We start from the raw sequence: 18,293 nt of genomic DNA on the forward strand, positions 1-18,293 counted from the left end.
AACGTTTGGTTAAATCTTGTAACTCTCAATAAAAATAGCACAGATTAAAGGAGGAATCTGGAGGCCTCTCCTATAGTATACTTGCTCCATCAGGGCTGAGATGGAGAACGTAGGGTGGAGGGGTAGCACTGTCTTAAATCAAAAGGGGAAAAATAAGAGCCCTGAAAAATCTTCCCTCTCCAATTAAAACCTCAGTAGGTACCCCAGTGCCTGGATTAAAGGAACTAGGTGCACTTATTTAAGCCTGAGAGATATCATCCCTCAACCAGGGTTGAGGGGTCTGCCTCCCCCCTTCACCCACACCCTCCTTAACTAAGGAATTTGGCTCATTTTGAGTGCACATCATGTACCCTTCTCCTCCCTTTTCCCCAACGCAGTAGTTGCATGAGCTTGCCTCTTCCACCCCCTCATCCTCCCCAAATACCATAAACCAACCAGAGTCTGTCTTCATTTTGCAGGCATTATTTTTTCACCACCCTCCCATTCCACAGCCCTCTCAAAGGATGAAGCAAAACAAACTTTACTCATCCCTATGGAAAAACATCCACTGACTCAGGGTCCCTCATCTTTAGAATAGAGAGGGTGGTTTTTTTTTTTTTTTCTTAATGTGTCAATAAATAGTTACCTTCCCAAATTTAAAAAAAAATTATTTCTTAATGAAAAAGCTAAGGGCCTAAATAAAGCCCTATTTTACCATATTCACCCCTAGGCCACCCACCAGAATTTCCACCGTTTTTATTTGAAAAGAAGTCAAGAGCAATTGGGATTGGTTCATTTATAAATCAGAACAAAAGCAAACATGACACAAGGTTTCCGTTTTTGTTCATTTGTCCTCAGTTTTTAAAAACAGAAGTATTAACTAGAATCTAATAACAGGTCAAATCCAAACACAGCAGTCCAGTGGAGAATCAACTTTCCTGGTTTTATTCTCTGGGAAAATCCCTGGTCTGTTTCCATTTCTATTGGTCCAGGCCAAAATCCTATGATATAGATGGATGCCTATGGGAAAGCTAGGTGAGCTACGCAGATTCTCGGTGTGAGCTTGAGCCACCTGTTGTTTGGGTGCATGTTAGGGGACGAAGATCATAAGGTGGTGGTCTCACCAGTGTTGTTCTAACCCCGGAAACAGGGTAAGGTGAGCAAGGCACTCACTTTGGGCACAAAATTTAAGGGGTGCCCCAAAACCCAGTAACCAAGATACTATTTTAACACAGTATATTTTGAAAATCAAAACTAATGTAAAAAAATCCACAATGAATAAAGTATCAAAATTTTAAATAAAGACAGGATTCAACCCGTACTTGCTCAATTCAGTGTTCCTTCCCTCACTCTAACCCCAGTCCTGTTGGATTCTGTCTTTTTTAAGATTCTGATATTTTGCTCATCATGGATTTTTTGCATTAATTTTTTAAAATACTGCATTAAAACAGTATTTATCTTGATTACTAAGTTTTTGGTATCTCCTTAAGTTTTGAACCTGAGGGGCGTGCTTGTCTCACACTAGTCCCAGTCCTGCCCAGAAATATATACATACCCTCCACCCTCCTTTGGAACCTATCTCCTTTGACCTCATTGCTTCCTTAACACCAGGTTTGTTTTCAAATAAAAGCCTAAGAATTAACAGCCATGGAAATTATTAAATCAACAATCAGATTTAGAAAATAAGTGACTTTTCAAGTTTGTTGAGGAGAAAGGAAACTTTCTAAATTGTGAGCAGTTCCAATGAATAGGACAGTCTTGGCTGGCTTTGTTACCAACGGGGAGATGGGATGACAACTTTCCTGATTGGGCAGAAGCAACACAGGGCAAAAACGATTCCCCCTAACACACACACCCAGCCCATGTCTGCCTTGGATCAAATGTGGGGATTACATTCCACAGGATGGTTTATGAGTACATACCTCAAAAGAGAAATCCAAATACAGAAAAATAGCCCCAATTAACACTCTGGACACTTAAGTACACTTATTCCCCTTCCTCATATGCACCCAGGAGTGTATACAATTGCATAGTTGAGTTTTTTTTCCCCCAGAAAAAAAAAAATTCAAAAAGGGAAAATTGGCCCAGGATAGGTCCTCCAGTTTAAAGCTCTTAGAAATGGTGCTGGCCAGAGCATAGGCTGTCCAGACTTGTGCTTTGTGCAAAATGCAAAGGAGCTCCCCCCTACTGTGTCCACAGACCCACTCCCACCCTCTGGGGAAAAGGATGGGGGGGCGGGGGGGGAGGGGGAAATCCAAAGACAGATCAGCTCATTGGGAGTAATCTGTGATCTGTGGTTATAGTTCACTAAAATATATTTCTCTACCTTTTTATAAATTGCCCCTAACCCTACCCCAAGTTTCAACATCAGTCCTATTATCAAAAATATCTCTTCTTACAAAGTATTTTTATTATTTTAATAAACTAACCACAGATTAAGGTCAGCTATGGCTTAACAAAAGAAGCCGGGACGTTAAGTTCATTCTCCAAAAGTAGAGAGGAAGGAGAAAGAATCACTTAAATAGGAGGGAAAAAAAATATTTTTTAAAATGTTTTTGCTTGCTGGGGTCTTTTTGTTTCTTTTCTTTAAAAAAAAAAAATTCCAAAAAATAAGTTGCTTTCTACAGAAACACAGCAGCAGAGGATGGTAGTGCTCTATTTAGGTTTTTGGTTTTGTTTGAAACAGTCTGGCCAAAAGTCTGTCCTCCTCCCACCCCCCTCCCAAGGCGCACTCAAACCCCAATATGTGGTTATTGCTAGTAGTTAAAAAAAGATCACCTGTGCACCAATTCACCTGGAGAAAATTCCACACACACAGCTGCTCTTATCATTCTCTTGCCTTCCCCAGAGGGAACTTTTGTTGTTGTTGTTTTATAATAAAATTAAAGTCTTAAAAAAAATCACAACCTTTTTAGCTCAGCCCTCAAAAAGGATGAGAAAAAGATAGGGGGCAATTGGCAATCTCCTCTCGAACTAGAAGGGATGACAGATAGCTGTTTAGAAGGAAATCAAACTCAAGAGGAAGAAGATTCCCCTTTTAAGTTCCTCCCTTTCCCATCTCACTAAACTGATTTAAGCCAGCCCCCTCCTAATAAGCATCCATAAGCACACGTTACTGCCTTGTCTTTCCAGATCCTTCAGGAGGAAAAATTTATCCAACACTAAATTTCTACCTTAATTCAACTCAATAGCAAATTTGACTAATTTCCCAGTTTCCCTCCACACTCCCAACTCCACCACCATGTGCTTTTTTCCAACCTAAAAGAACTTTGGTCTGTTTTTTCTTTTATTGACTGAGAACCTCCTTTGCCAGTTCCTCCCCCAGACTTCTGCCCACCTCCCCACCCCCTCACATCAAATCTTCCCTTACACTTTCCCTTAGGTCCTGGGATGGACCCAAGGGGTTATGACACAGAATTACCATCTTTCCCCCCTTGTACCTCCTCAGTACCATTAAGTCAAGATGGGCAAAGGACCAGTACAGCCCTTGAGGCACCATCCAGCCCTGACCTGCTCTTGCCAGCCTGGCAGCTCTCCAGAGCATACACACTTAAAAGTTTCTGGCCAGGCTCACACAAACATTACTGCATTTGCCCCATCAACATGGGGGCTGGGTCTTATGAGCCAATTAATTGAGCTTAACTTTCTTTGTTTAGCCCCCTTGCCCTCCAGGGTTTCCCCATTCAGAACCTGTGCACCAGCAGCTCCCCACCCGGTTCACGTTCCCGTCTCCTCAGTTCTTCCCTGTAACAGCAGGAGCAGAAGTTGTTTGTCTCAGGGTGTCCATAGAAGCTGCAGTTCGGTTGTTTGCATTTGGTCTGGGTTGGGGGAAGCCCCCGGGGACCTCCAGCCCATCCATCTGGCTCAGGGGGCTCTCTGTAGCCGTTGCTATAGGAATCAGCCACGCGGAAGTGGGGTGGTAACAATGCACCCCTGTGAACTCCATCCTTGGAGTGACTGCCTGGCTCCAGAGAAGGGATGCTGTCCTGATGGGGGTAGGGTCGCCCAGGAGGGCACTGTCTGGGGAAGGTGGCATATGGTGGCAGGCCCCCCCCACATGGCCCCCCTGCCATCTGCCTCCGGGGCTCCTGGCAGTGGACTCCACCCCCAGAAGGCCGAGGGATAGTAAAGCCACCAGGGTAGCCAGTAGACAATGCCACCGCCTTGGACTCTGCTGGAGGGGCAGTCAGCAGCTCCTCCCCGCCATCTGGCTCTGGCTTTTTGGCTGGAGGAGGCCCACTCCCTACCCCTCCATTCATGATCTTCCTCTCTGCCTCCTTCTGCTTCTGCTCTGCCAGGAATCTCTCCTCAGCATCAGAAAGGTAGCGTTGGATCATCTCCTCCTGATATTGGTGACGGTGACCCATCTTCAGGGTTCCAACAAAAATAAACTTTCCCTCCCCTTGCATTGCAATCCTCAAAATGCTCAGGCTTTGCATCACCTCCTGGCTATACTTGCTCCCTCCATTACCAACAGACTCAGATGTGGGCTTCTCAGTTACAGGCCCATCCCCAGCTGCCTCCTCCTTGCCACCCTTCCAACTCTTCAGTGAGTTTTTCTTCTTCTTCTCCAGTGTCTCAGTGCCACTGCTTACCCCCGACCCTGTTCCCATCCCTCCAGGCTTAGAACCCTTGCTGTGCATCAGGCCTCCCATGTTCTTCTTGAGCTTGCTGCCCAAGGTTTTGCCAAAGCTGCCCAGTTTGTTAGCCACAGAATCTGCTCTTTTCTTGTCCTTTTCCCGATCTCGTTTTGACTTCTCTTTCCGCTTGCTGCCCTCATTGCTGGCAGAACTGCTGCCAACTGACTCCTTGTCTGATTCCCCAGACTCAGGAGTGGACCGGGGCTCATCTCCAGCTGAGGCTGTCGGGGACTCAGGCTGGGCCAGGGGAGCCTGGAAGAGACAAGAACGTGGCTGACAGATATAGGATGGATAAACAACAAGGTCCTACTGTATAGCACAGAGAACTATATTCAATATCCCGTGATAAACCATAATGGAAAAGAATATTAAAAAAGAATGTGTATATGTGGATAACTGAATCACTCTGCTGTAAAGCAGAGATTGGCACCACATTGTAAATCAGCTATACTTCAATAAAAAAATGATTTTTAATTAAAAAAAAAAAAAAGAACGTGACTGACAGTTATCCCATTGGTCTGGGTTGAGGGAAGCCCCCAGGTACCTCCAGCCCATCCATCTGGCTCACGGGGCTCCCTGCAGCTGTTGCTATAGGAATTAGCCATGTGGAAGAGGAGTGGTAACATCCCTATGAACTCCTTCCTTGGAGTGACTGCCTAGTTCCAGAGAAGGGTTGCTGTCATGACAGGAGAAGGGTCACCCAGGAGGGCACTGTCCTTCCCCAGCTCATCAGCTCTCCCATGAACCAGGGAAAGAGGTATCTAATATCTAACTTTTATCTCACCCCCGGCAATTTGATGCCCTTCTGTAATAAGGAGATACCAAAATGAAGCCTGGATTTTGCTCTTCTAGAACAATGAGCAACTATACAAATATATGGCCTCTGGGTGAGGAGGGAGAATATTCTATAGACACTAGAATGGCCTTTATTATAAATTTCTCTATGCCAAATTCTGCTCAAAATCAATCTCAAGGAAGTCTTGAATAACCACCCCAAGTCTTAACCATTCTGCATCCCCTCAAGTTCTAGACATTCAGCACTGGAGTCCACCAGTTGGCCCTTGCTCCTGTGTTCCTGTTCTATGGATAATTATAACATCCTCAGAACCTACTGTATCAGGAGCTCTTTAAGCTATTCTGTCTCCTCTGGTGCCCAACGCAGAGGTCTATGTACAGAGGGCTTGGAACAAAGTAATAACAATCTCAAGTTCACCAAAAAGTTCAGAAAACTTTTCTTGAAGAATGTGTTTTAGTGTCAGAAAGAAGAGCCTGGCCGGTGAGAAGATATAGAAAACAAAGGGCACTAACAGGTAGAAAGGCAAGAAAAAGTGTTTGGAATTTATCTGATATTTTCTAGTTATTCCTAACCTTGAATCATAAGCCACTACTCAGAAGAGACTCAGAAGGAACCACCACCAGATTTCCTTGTTCTCCCTGACATGAAAATGAGGACATGCAAGGGTTGGGTGGGAGAAGTCCTCACCTGTGCATCCGAGGACACTGGGATCCACTTCACATTCATGTAGCCATGCAGCAGATGCAATTTGACCTCTAGGGACAGGATTACACTGTGAAAAGGAGAAAAAAAGAATTTCAAAATACTGTGACCTTTAAAAGGCAGAGCAGTGTGATCCATTTGGGAGGTAGGGTGGGAGAGGGCTACATGGCTGGGAACTCAGACAGGACTGAGTTTGAATTAGGGCTCCACCAATTACTAAGCTTTATGACCTTGAGCAAGTCACTTCAACCTCCCTGAAACTCAGGGAGGGGTTGATAATGGGTATAGATAATAATATCTATCCTGCAAGGTTGCTGTGAAGGTTAAAATAGTATTTGAAAAGGGCCCAGCACAGTGTCTGGAAACCAGGAAATACTTCCTAAACAGCAGCCACTATTATTGTCGTTGCTGTAAGTATTACTCTGAAGGAGCTTTTCATAATTAGGTGAGAACTTATTTAAAAAGCCATAAGCGCTGGGTTTTTAAATCAAACCGTCCCAGTTGGGTTCAGTTTTAGGAGCCCGAAGAAGGCGGCACTGGCTAAGAGGTAAGGGAGGAGCTTTTATATTCATAAGCTCTTACAGGAAGTTTGGAGGCAGGAGGAAGCCAACTTCTGGGAGGTGGCAGGAGGGCGGAGAACATATTTTTCTTGCTGTTTAAGTTCCAGAAAGGCAAAAGCCCAGAGCAAACTGTTTTGGTCAGCTATTTAAAAAACCCTTCTCATTTGGGCTGGGAGAAGAAGTGTGATTTGATTATCTTGATTTTCTGATCACTGTTTTGGGGATTCTGCAAGAACACTCCTCATACTATAAGGAGATCCCAGGATTCCCTTGTCTTTCACAGGGAGAAAAGGCAGCTGCAAGAGTCCTGGTGCCCAATCTGTCTCCCTCCTCTCCATCTTCCCAAAGACACTGGAACTAGGATGCGACTGTCTTTGCCTCTGAGCTGAGGAAAAGTCCCCAGGAGACGGACATCGGACATCGTATGTGGAAGAGATCGCAGCTACAAAGCAGACAGAAAGGCTAGGCTTGCCTCACCTGGCCAATCGGACATTGTCATTGTCATCTTTGCCCCACTCCCAGCCCTTTCCAGGGTCCACAGCAAAGTGCAAGGGCAGCAGCTTATGCTCTGAATCTGTAAGTGGGATCACAGCTGGGAAGGAAAGAAACATGATCAAGGAGTCTCCTTGAGGAGAGAGGAAGGCAACTGAACACAGACTGACTTCAGTGAAAAGGAGGCTGAACCATACCAAAGGTCTCTAACTGCAGTCACTTCTCAGTGCGTAACATGTGAATTACCTTAGCATTTAAAAACTTAACAGGGAGGTTTTCCCTTGTAACCCAGCATACAATTTAGGCCACTGATCTCCATGACTTCCCACCAGTCAGCTAGCACCCATGATGTTCTTGCCAGTTAACAGAGATTCAGGGAATTCAAAGTCATTATCAAGACAAATATAGCAAAGCATCATTTGGAAGGTACTATGACCTTACTGTATTAGCTCTTTACTCCAGAGCAGGGAATACAGGCTGTGTTTTTCTCCAAACCTTTTTTTTTCTTAGTTTTAAAACCTCTGTATATCTTATAGCTTAGTAAAACAGTATCAGCATGCACTGTCTGAGCTTGCATGTCACTTAATTCTTTCCTCCTACATTCTCTCTCATTTCAGTTTTTCGAAGCGAAAATAAAGCAGACCAAAAGACACCAGAGACACAGACATTGCATTCCACACCTTGTTCCTTGGCATTCTCCTTCTGTTCCATGGACACAAGTGCAGAAAAGTGGGCCTGATCGTAGGCGAGCACCAGAGGGGAGCGGTGACACTGGCTGGCTGGAACCTCCAAGGGCAGATAGATTCCCCCAAAGGGAATAGGGGCGAATGCTGCAGGAAACCATGGAGATTATTATTAAGGCTATATTCTTGCCTAGTGGGAAATCCCTCCACCCCACTCTGCCAATTGAGCCCCCTCTCATTCCAACCCATGTTTAATAATTCTTTCCTAAGAAGCCACATCAATTAACCTCAGCTGCTTTACTCTGAATCTCATGAGAATTTTGCCTTGTTCTAATTTATACCTTGTTTTTTTCCCAAGGGTCTATATAACCCCTTTCCTGCCTTCCTTCCAGTGCTTAGCCCAAGGCTCTGCAAATAGGGCTGCTCAGGGTAGAGTGAGGACTGACTGACTCACCTTCCCCTCCAGAGTCCCTCAGCATGGTGTCTGCCACAACGACTATGGGCCTCCTAAGCACGTGGGCAAGGACGAAAACATGGAATTCTTCTAGGCTCTCATACACAGGCTCTTCTGAACTCTCCACCCTAGAGTTGCAGGAGGCGAGAGAGTGGAAGGGGTGCAGTGGAAGGGAGAGGGAAGAAAACAAAGCAAGAGACTCATGAAGACCAGCTCTGCAAAGAGGAAAAAACAACGTCCCTTCCTTGTTTTCCAGTCTTAAGGCTGCCACACACACAGCTGATTATTTTATGCTACCATGACTGTTTCTACTTCCGTTTCACAGATGGGGAAATACAAGAAAAGAAATATGAAGGTTCAAGAGTAGTGTTAGGAATCGGCATGTAATCCCTCTCTTAATACCCATCTTGTTCAACAACCTTCCCCAATTCTTTGTCCAGTAGCTCAGTGTACAGCTGCGTAGCTTCATCCTGCTTATCACTTTACACACCACAACCACCCACACATCACACTCACCGTGTCCTATCAAAAAAGGACAAAACAAAACACAACAGGAAAGAAACAAAAATCCCTCCTTCTATGTTCACTTACTGGAAGAACAGCCTCACCCATCTGCTTAGTAGCCTAATCAGAAATCTGTGAAATATTTACTGTTCTTTATATTTCATCTTCAATTAATCACCTGGCTTGACCAATTCCATCTTTTAAGTGTCTCTTGTAACTGTCTCCTCTGGCCTATCTGCAACCCACCACTCTTGCTCACACCCATTACTACTACTCCCCTTCGCTTCATCATCCACTCTGCTGTCAGTGTGCTCAAATACAGGAATTTGCTCCCGTCACTCACAAACTCACAATTTAGTGGCTTCCTGCCCCCTAAAGCAATGTTATTCAACATTGGGTGCTTGCTACAAATGCAGATTTCTGGGCCTCACCTCAGTCCAACTCAACTGGACTTCCTTAGGGTGGAAGTCCAAAAATCTGCATTTTAAACAATCCTCCCAGATTATTCTTATGTCCAATAAAGTTTGGATAGGTTATAGTTTTTTTTAACTTTCTAACTATAGAAAAATTTAAAATTTTAACATATTCAAAACTAGAAAGAATATTATACTAAACTCTCATGTATCCATCACCCAGCCTCAACGATTATGAACACATGGTCAATCTTGTTTCACCTAGACCTTGATATATTTTCCTAGGGATGGCCCCCACACCCATGCCACCCCACCAGATTATTCTGGAGCAAATCCTAGACATCATATAATTTCATCCATGAATACTTCAGTTTCAATCTCTAAAAAATAAAGGACTCCTTTTAAAAACGGCCACAATACCATCAATACCACACTTTAAAAACTTAACAATAATGTAGACATTATTCACATTTCCCCAACTGTCTTATAAATGTCCATATATTCCAGCTGGTTGATGTGTCTCTAAAGTGTCTTTAAACTTAGGTTCTTTCTCCCTTTTTCTTTGTCTTTATTTATTGAGGAAACCAGGTCATTTGTCCTGCAGTTTCCCAAAGTCTGGATAGAATACAATTTTAATTCCTTAGCATGGCACACACAAATCTGGACTGCCTAGCCTCATCTACTATTCTGCGCCACATACTCTATATTCTGGTAACGCTGAACTACCTGTATTTCCTAGTACGTACCATGCTGTTACACCCTTCTGTGCCCTTGCCATGGCTTCTTTCCTCTCCTTCTAACATCCTCTTAGCACAGAGCTCTTTGGACACTGAGGACTCAGCAAAGATTATTTCCTGCTCCTCCAGTTAGACATACTTACCCACCACAGTTGGCTCCATTGGTACCTAGATGCATGCGGGGTTCACTTGAGGCAAGCTTGATCAGCTCATTCCATTCCTTCTGCCACTCATCCTCTGTGTATACCAGCCCCGACTGTGTGAAAGACAGGTAAGGAATATCAAGCAATTAGAGGCTAGGTTCAAGAGGCAATAGCCATTCCAACTCACTCGTGTTACTCCACTCCCTATTCTCTTACCACTTGGCTAACAATTTGTACTACAAAGTCCAATCTCTTCTCCCTTTTATAGTCAGGATCCATGAAAGAATGTCTATGATCGCTCACACTTCCATTCTTTTCTGACCCACTGCAGTCTAGCTTCTGTATCTGCCCTCCAGCCTATGCCCCCTCCCTCACCCCCACAAACTACTTCACCTAACTGACTCTAGCAAAGACAATTACCTTCTAATTGCCAAATTCAGCAAACTCTTCAGTTCTCATCTTTCTTAGCCTTCATGTGGCATTTGATCTCCTCAAACTTTCTTTTCGCTTAGCTCACACAACACTACTCTCTCTTACCTCTCTGAACTGTCTACCTCAAAAATATTGATGTTGCGTCAATGATTTTAGCCTTGGTTCTTTCTAGGTTATCTTTTCTACTACTATAATCTCATCTACTGCTATCTACATGCTCAGGATTCAAAAACCTTCTTCTCCAGCCCAAATTTCCTCTTAATTTCTATGTTCACATCCAGCTGCCTACTGAAGACTGCCACCAGCCCATGACTACCTCAAACTCTGTGCAGTCAAAACTGAACTTCTACCTCTTCAAAAACGCTCTCTTCCTGTTTTCCTACCTTTGTAAACAACACTATCACCCAAACACCCAACTAGAAACCAGGGGGTTATCTACGACTCCTCTCCTTTCACCCATCCCATACCTGGATCCTTTAGTCAACAATTATTAAGCATGAACTACTGCAATGGACCCTTAATTGGTTTTACTACTTCCAGTCATACATTCTTATGATCCATTTTCTACAATGCTACCAGAAAGATTTTTCTAAAATTAAAATCTGATGATGTTTGCTTACTGCTACAAATTCTTTTAAGACCTGTCGTTACCTATTAGATACAGTTCAAACTCCTTAAGCATAGCATAGACTCCACTTCCTGGCTCCCAACCCACTTCTCTAATACTGTTTAATTAGTCATAGTTCCTTGAATGCACTGTGTTGTTTTATACTTCTGAGCTTTTGTCTAGGTTGTGCCTTCTGCCTGGAGCAGCCCACTCCATATCCACCTGGTGAATAATTTCTCAACTGTCAGAAAAGAACTCAAGTATCACTCCTCTATGAAGCCCTTCCTAAATCTCCCTGGTACATCAACCACTCACTCCTTCCTTTGTGCCCTTCCTCCTCAACTGCTATGTAGACTTCTATCATAGAAGTCATAACCTGTTAATTTGTTGCAATTATGTATTTACATGTCCATCTCCTACTACTACTCCTAAGAACCAGGACCATGTTTTTATGCAATATGCCTAGTACCTACTATGTGATCAGTAATCAGTAAATACATGCTCAGTAAAACTATTAATTTTTATTAAAGGAGCGGAAGGAGTAGTACAAACAATCTTAAAATACCATATTGGCTTTAGGATGTATATGATGATTTGGAAGAAATTCTATATTATTAATTATATTTGGCCTATATAAGTGTTAAAATGAGTTTATACTTTAAACACACATTGACATAGTAGAAAGAATCACACTGCAAACATGAGAGGTATCAGAACAAATTTAACAGGAATTAAAGAGCTATTGTGACCACATTTTACTTTAACAATAAAAAAAAAGACAAAGCTATTTTCAATGTGTAAAATTCTATCACAGATTTTTTCAACTAAAAATACAAAAGAACAATGCACAGGTTATATATGGGGTGCTCTGGTCACTCTGATAAATGGTCCCTGATACACATTCATGAGGATCTGTCTCCCTCTTGCTCTCACCTATTTTTGTTTGCTGTTTTTATACACACAGCCACTAGGTGGTGTACCCTCCTAGGCTGAAAATGTTCTTACTGTGTTTTACCACCATTTTTAACAACAAAACAAGGAGGCCTGGGAAATCAAAACCAATTTAGTTTGTTTGGTGTTTGGTACTGGCTAAAAGTAGCTCCCCAGTCCGTCACCCACTTCCCCACCCCACTATAATGCTATGAATGGTCTGAGCTAAAACAATTATCTCGTTTCCATATGGAACTTTCAATGTGCTGAGCAAAAGGAGTAAAAAGATCGCTCCTTCAATATCTACTATCCTCCAGGCATGTATTTCCATTTGAGGACTTTGAGAGGGAATAGATGGCTGATCAAGAACAGGACTTGAGTATTTCTGGGTCTCCTGGCTAAATACCATCATAATCTAACCTCACCTTTAAAATAGTAACTATAACAGCTTAATATAGCTGGAATTGGGCCTACCTATCCTCTGACTGTGGCTCTCATGTCTACTTTACTAGCTGGCATGATCTGGTTTGGTGTTTTCCTGTCTCTAAAGTGGTCAAATCTAAGGTTCAGATATAGCCTGAATTCAACAATGAGGAAGGCAAACTCTAGGCTAGCTCTAGCTCAGGCAAAAAAAGCTCTCCACATAGTCCAGCTCAGCTCACCAGACTGCCAGGGGGTTTGATGTCAATAAAGAATGCTGTTTGGGGCTTCCCTGGTGGTGCAGTGGTTGAGAGTCTGCCTGCTGGTGCAGGGGACGCGGGTTCGAGCCCTGGTCTGGGAGGATCCCACGTGCCGCGGAGCGGCTGGGCCCGTGAGCCATAGCCGCTGAGCCTGTGCGTCCGGAGCCTGTGCTCCGCAACAAGGGAGGCCACAACGGTGAGAGGCCCGCGCACTGCGATGAAAGGTGGCCCCCGCTTGCCACAACTGGAGAAAGCCCTCGCACAGAAATGAAGACCCAACACAGCCAAAAATAAATTAATTAATTTAAAAAAAAAAAAAAAAGAATGCTGTTTACTTGGCCTTGCCCCTGTGCATTTCTTTCCCTCAGGAATCTTCTGGGGCAGACTGGCTGATCAAAGACCGGATTCTGATCTTAATATCATCCTAATTTTAAGGTTGAGTTCTTTATTTTTGAGAAAGAAACATAACACATTCTACTTCCATATTTCAAATCTTGAGAACATAAAATTCTAATAACTGAAACAAACAAAAATCTGTTAGTTCTATATTATGGCCAGTTATGATAGAGCAATAAAAAGAGAGGGAAAAGAAGCTGGAAATTAAGTTTCTGAAGAGATATTCCCATATTAATGCCAGAAATACCCAGCTTTATATACATGGCAAAAATAAAAAAGATATATGAAGAGCAGGAGATAAACACAGAAGACAGAGAACCAGGGCAAAAGGAAATAGGAAGACTCATTATCTTTATTTAACTGTATAACGTCATTATTAAAGGGAAGGGAATTGGCAAACTTTTTTCTGTAAAGGGCCAGACAGGAAATATTTTAGGCTTTGCAGTGGGGCAATGTGCAGCTTCTATATTCTGCTGCTGTAGCACAAACACATGTAAATGAATTGAGTTGGGGAGGCCGTGTTCCAATAAAAATATTTTTTTAACAAAACAGTTGGTGGGATTTGACCCACAGGCCATATTTTTTTTTTTTTTTTTTTGCGGTACGCAGGCCTCTCACCGTTGTGGCCTCTCCCGTTGCAGAGCACAGGCTCAGGACGCGCAGGCTCCAGACGCGCAGGCTCACAGGCCCAGCCGCTCTGCGGCACGTGGGATCCTCCCGGACCGGGGCACGAACCCGCGCGTCCCCTGCATCGGCAGGCGGACTCTCAACCACTGCGCCACCAGGGAAGCCCTACAGGCCATATTTTGCCCAGCCCGTTTATAGGGGTGGAAAGTACAAACAGTCCAGTGTTGCTTTTTTTCTGTTTTTTTTTTTTTTTTTGGCTGCGTCGTGGTGGTGGGGACTGAACCTGGGCCATGGCAGTGAAACCGCCAGAGTCCTAACAACTGGACCACCAGGGAACTTCCCAGTGTTGCTTTCTTATACGAAAGCAGCCTCAACATTTACTAAACCCCTGAGAAGTACCAATTAAACTCAACTCAACATCTGCTGAACTTCTAAGAAGTACCATTCAAACTCATGCCTTTACAATTTTTTAACAGATAAACTGAACATACGAAAAACAAACGGTATATATGGCCAAAACTATTTTTATGCATTAACATTTCTATAATGGTTGAAAACATAAGTCCTTAAAAATTGGTCTAGCCTTATTATAAGCAAAAAAACAAAACAACACAAAAATCCTATGAGCTTGTCGTATTTCATTTTGCAAAAAACACTGCCACTAAAGGCTTATTGAGTGCCTATCGGGTAGAAAAGCACAACGTTAGATACCTCCTCTACAAGTCTCCACTTCCCCACACCAGTTCTCATAACTCTATCAGAAGGCATGTACCCTATGGTGGTATCTGAATTTTCAACCATTTCCAGGATTACAAGAGGAGTAACACTGACCTAAGCACCTAAGTAGGAGACATTTCCTACTGGTAGGCACTGAGCATTTCCCCTAGGTAACTTTGGGAAACAAGGTTCTCCTGCCCAAGCTCCCTCACCTCTTTATTCTGCTGAGTTTGCTGCCACCTCCAGCGCCGTTTTAATGCTTCCTTCTCCGCTCCCTTCTCCATTAGTGCATACAAAGCTTTCCGTAGCATCAAGTCCCGATCATGGAAACCCCACATCCCTATGGCAAGAAAACATGATGGTTAAGACACCCTACCTTGACTCAACTCCACTTATTAATTATGATACACAGACCCTGGCATGAAGGAAATCAGGCTGAAGCCCAGGTTCAGAGAAACCCCTGCTGTGACTTGGGGGAAAGGTAATCAAGAAAGAAAAGATGTTCCTATTCTGGAGGTTCAGAAACTTTGAGAACCTGAAAGTGGGGTATATACCACATCCTTCAAACTCCTGACAAGACGCCTTTACTCGTGATACCAAGTCTAACAAATTAAAATACAGAGTGGGAATTCCCTGGCCACCTAGTGGTTAGGACTCCTCGCTCTCACTGCCAAGGGCCTGGGTTCCATCCCTGGTCGGGGAACTAAAATCCCATAAGCCTCGTGGTGCGGCCAATTAAAATCAAATTTTTAAAAATAAATAAAGTAAAATACAGAGTAGCAGCAGATAAGATGGGTCTGGCACATGGCAATCAGCATCAAAGCTTGAGGGGTGGTTGGAAAATGGGGACTTTTTTTAAAAGCTAAGGCAAATAATATATTGAATTATAAATAGGTATAACAATTTAAAGAAAACAAGTCAATAATTATGTAATATTTTTGTATGGTAACTACACTTAACATGCTGATCATTTTGAAATATATAGAAATACTGAATCGCCATGTTGTGTGCCAGGGTATAACAGTGTTGTAGGTCAATTATACTTCAAAAACAAACTCATAGAAAAAGAGAACAGATTTGTGGTTACCAGAGGCAGGGGGAATTGGATGAAGGTAGTTAAAAGGTACAAAGTTCCATTTACAAGACTATTGAGTACTAGGGGCGCAATGCACAACATGATAAATATAATTACACTGATGTACATTATATATGAAAGTTGTTAAGAGAGTAAATCCTAAAAGTTCTCATCACAAGGAAAAAAGAATTTTTTCTATCTCTTTAATTTTGTATCCGTGAGATGATGAATGTCCACTAAACTTACTGTAATCATCTCATAATGCATGTAAGTCAAATCACTATGCTGTATAAAACTTATACAGTGCTGTATGTCAATTATATCAATAAAACTGGAAGAAAAAAAGAAAGAAAAAGAAAAATACATTATTCTAGATTAGACATACATTAAAAAATAATAATAAACAAGTTTCACAGGGGACTGATGAAAACATATCTTTTTTATATACCAAAAGAATAAATACTTAGTGGAATTATATGCATACACGTAGAGTATACTGCTTGCTTACTGCTGCGCATTACTTCTGGGGGCCAGTTCTCAGAGTGGGACTTGTGCTAAATCCTATGTACTCCATACGATTTCTCAGCAAGACTGAAAAACCAGGGCAGGGCTCTCTTCCATCTCCTCCTGCGCCAGTGAGCGTGCACGCACACACACACACATAGCCTTGCTCTGAGCCATCACTTCTGTGTGAGATCAAGAATAGTTGGATCAAGTCCTTCACATGAGATTTAACTACTGCTTCCTTTCTATGAGGGAATGAAGGGCCATTTTCAAGACTCACCAAGAGAGGCTGCGTGCAGGAGGCAGTTTCCATCTCCAGTAGTTGCCAAAGGAAGGAGCCTCTGACAGGTGGGGTCCACACTCACCCACCAGTTCAAACGCCCTACAGAAACAGGAGGAAAAGGAGAGGAGCAGATGATGCATAAAGTTCTCCCTACTTCCCTATTTCTAAAACAGACTCCAAATTTGCCTCCTCTAGGAAGCCTATCTAAAATCAAACCATCACTCTATTACTCTGTGTATCTTCTTCACTTATATCTGGTTCATCAGAATCTGGTGAGCACAACTGGTTAGATCAGTGGTTCTTAAGCAGGGACAATTTCGTCCCCAAAGGGACATTTGGCAACGTCTGGAAATATGTTTGGTTGTCACAAGTGGTGGGGGGATGCTACTGCCATCTAGTGGGTAGAGGCCAGGAAGGCTGCTAAACACAATATAATGCACAAGGCAGCTCACACAACAAAGAATCATCTGGTCTTAGGTGTCAGTAGTGCTAAGATTGAACAACCCTGGGCTGGATGATGAGGCCTAGGTCATAGGTCGAAATCTGTGTTGGCTACTTGGTCTGGCTCTGATTTCTTCACTCTGGTCAGGAGACCAGCAGACACTGTAGCAAGCAAGGTCAGCACAAATCCATCATCAGTAAAAGAAAAACAACCCAACACGTATATTCAAAGTGTCATGCAAGTATCATCTGCATATATGACAGTAAGCATGTCACCATGTATGTGGTACGACTTTAAAGACATGAGCAATAAGACAAAGTACTTAAAATACCCAAGAAAATGAGTCTCAATTCTGTAGTCATCCTACAATTGCTGATCCATTACTTATATAAGGAAAATATTTTATGAATGATACTTAAAAGTTGTTTTGAATTACTGGACAGTCTACTGAAAGAAAAACTGGCCTAAAACACAGCAGTCAGATAAATGCTTACTACTTAAAAAATTGTAAATAGATGCACACGATTAGTATAGAAGGGCACAAAATGAAAAGCAAGACCTTCCTTTCTGTGCCCCCACCTCCCACACCCAATTCTTCTTCCATGGGAGGTTTTTAATAACTGACTAGCTTTCCCAGAATTCTCAGCTGCCTCACCCCATCATACTAACAAATTTTAAATATAATTTAAGACAAACAATTGTAAAGGTAAATAAATCTTTTGGGAAAGGTTCGTATAAATAAATGTGACTTAGTTTAATCACCACTGTGCATCATCTACAGCATTGGTTCTTTCTGTCCATAAGGTGTTCCAGAGCCAATTATAATTCATTTGTATTTTTTTCATGTATTGATTTTTAGGTATTGATCTGTAGGCCTTTCACATGTGTATCTGGTTTCCTTTCAATCAAACAGGAAATTTCCAGAGGAAAGTGTCTTATTTGTGTCCTTTCTTTAACTTGAAGAAGCACCTAGCTCAGTATATGTCTCTCTGACTGACTGCCGAGTTTGACTGAAATCAATCAGATCACAGGCTTAGACTAGAAGCTGCTTGTCAAGCCCAGCCCCTCCGCGTGGCTGCCTAGAGGTGGAGAGCAGAGGGAAGAGCATGGGAAAGGAAGTGCTCACTGACCTGCCTGCTCCAAGGCAACCAGCATGGACTGCTCAATGAGGTCTCTCTCTATGAAGCTGCGAAAGTCTTCATTGTACACAGTGAGATCTGGAAGCTGGAAGGCACAGATGGGCATTTCCAGGGGGTGCTCACTGCTCCCCCCACCCCCACCATTGGAGGAGACATGGGACCGGGCCAGGGAAACAATGCTGGAGCTGGCGTGGGAGATGCCCCTAGACAGGCGTTTTTCTGCAATGAGAAATGGAGTCACCTTAGAACAAACACAACCCACTCAGAAAACTTTCCACTCATGAGGTGATGAGTGGAAACCTCTTGACAAGGTTTCCAGTCAGGGAAAAACTGTAAGTCTAACTGGCTACCAAATTTC

The 18,293-nt window shown here is 43.0% G+C and overlaps 1 protein-coding gene across 2 annotated transcripts in view; it reads right to left on the bottom strand.

Annotated features, from left to right (window-relative positions):
• Positions 1 to 805: 805 nt before the first annotated feature.
• The window catches only part of OTUD7B (OTU deubiquitinase 7B), a 53,582-nt gene continuing 36,094 nt past the window's right edge, over positions 806 to 18,293 (bottom strand). For both annotated transcript variants that reach the window (XM_082613429.1, XM_082613428.1), the window contains 9 exons: positions 17,927 to 18,154; positions 16,352 to 16,453; positions 14,705 to 14,832; positions 10,104 to 10,216; positions 8,307 to 8,434; positions 7,850 to 7,999; positions 7,155 to 7,269; positions 6,103 to 6,187; positions 806 to 4,871 (listed from right to left, as the gene is read on the bottom strand). In XM_082613429.1, the coding sequence (XP_082469555.1) occupies positions 3,663 to 4,871; positions 6,103 to 6,187; positions 7,155 to 7,269; positions 7,850 to 7,999; positions 8,307 to 8,434; positions 10,104 to 10,216; positions 14,705 to 14,832; positions 16,352 to 16,453; positions 17,927 to 18,154 (2,258 nt within the window). In that variant the 3' untranslated portion in view covers positions 806 to 3,662. The remainder of the gene's footprint in view (positions 4,872 to 6,102; positions 6,188 to 7,154; positions 7,270 to 7,849; positions 8,000 to 8,306; positions 8,435 to 10,103; positions 10,217 to 14,704; positions 14,833 to 16,351; positions 16,454 to 17,926; positions 18,155 to 18,293) is intronic.

Source organism: Mesoplodon mirus, assembly GCF_964341445.2.
Source record: "Mesoplodon mirus genome assembly, chromosome: 3".
Lineage (NCBI taxonomy): Eukaryota > Metazoa > Chordata > Mammalia > Artiodactyla > Ziphiidae > Mesoplodon > Mesoplodon mirus.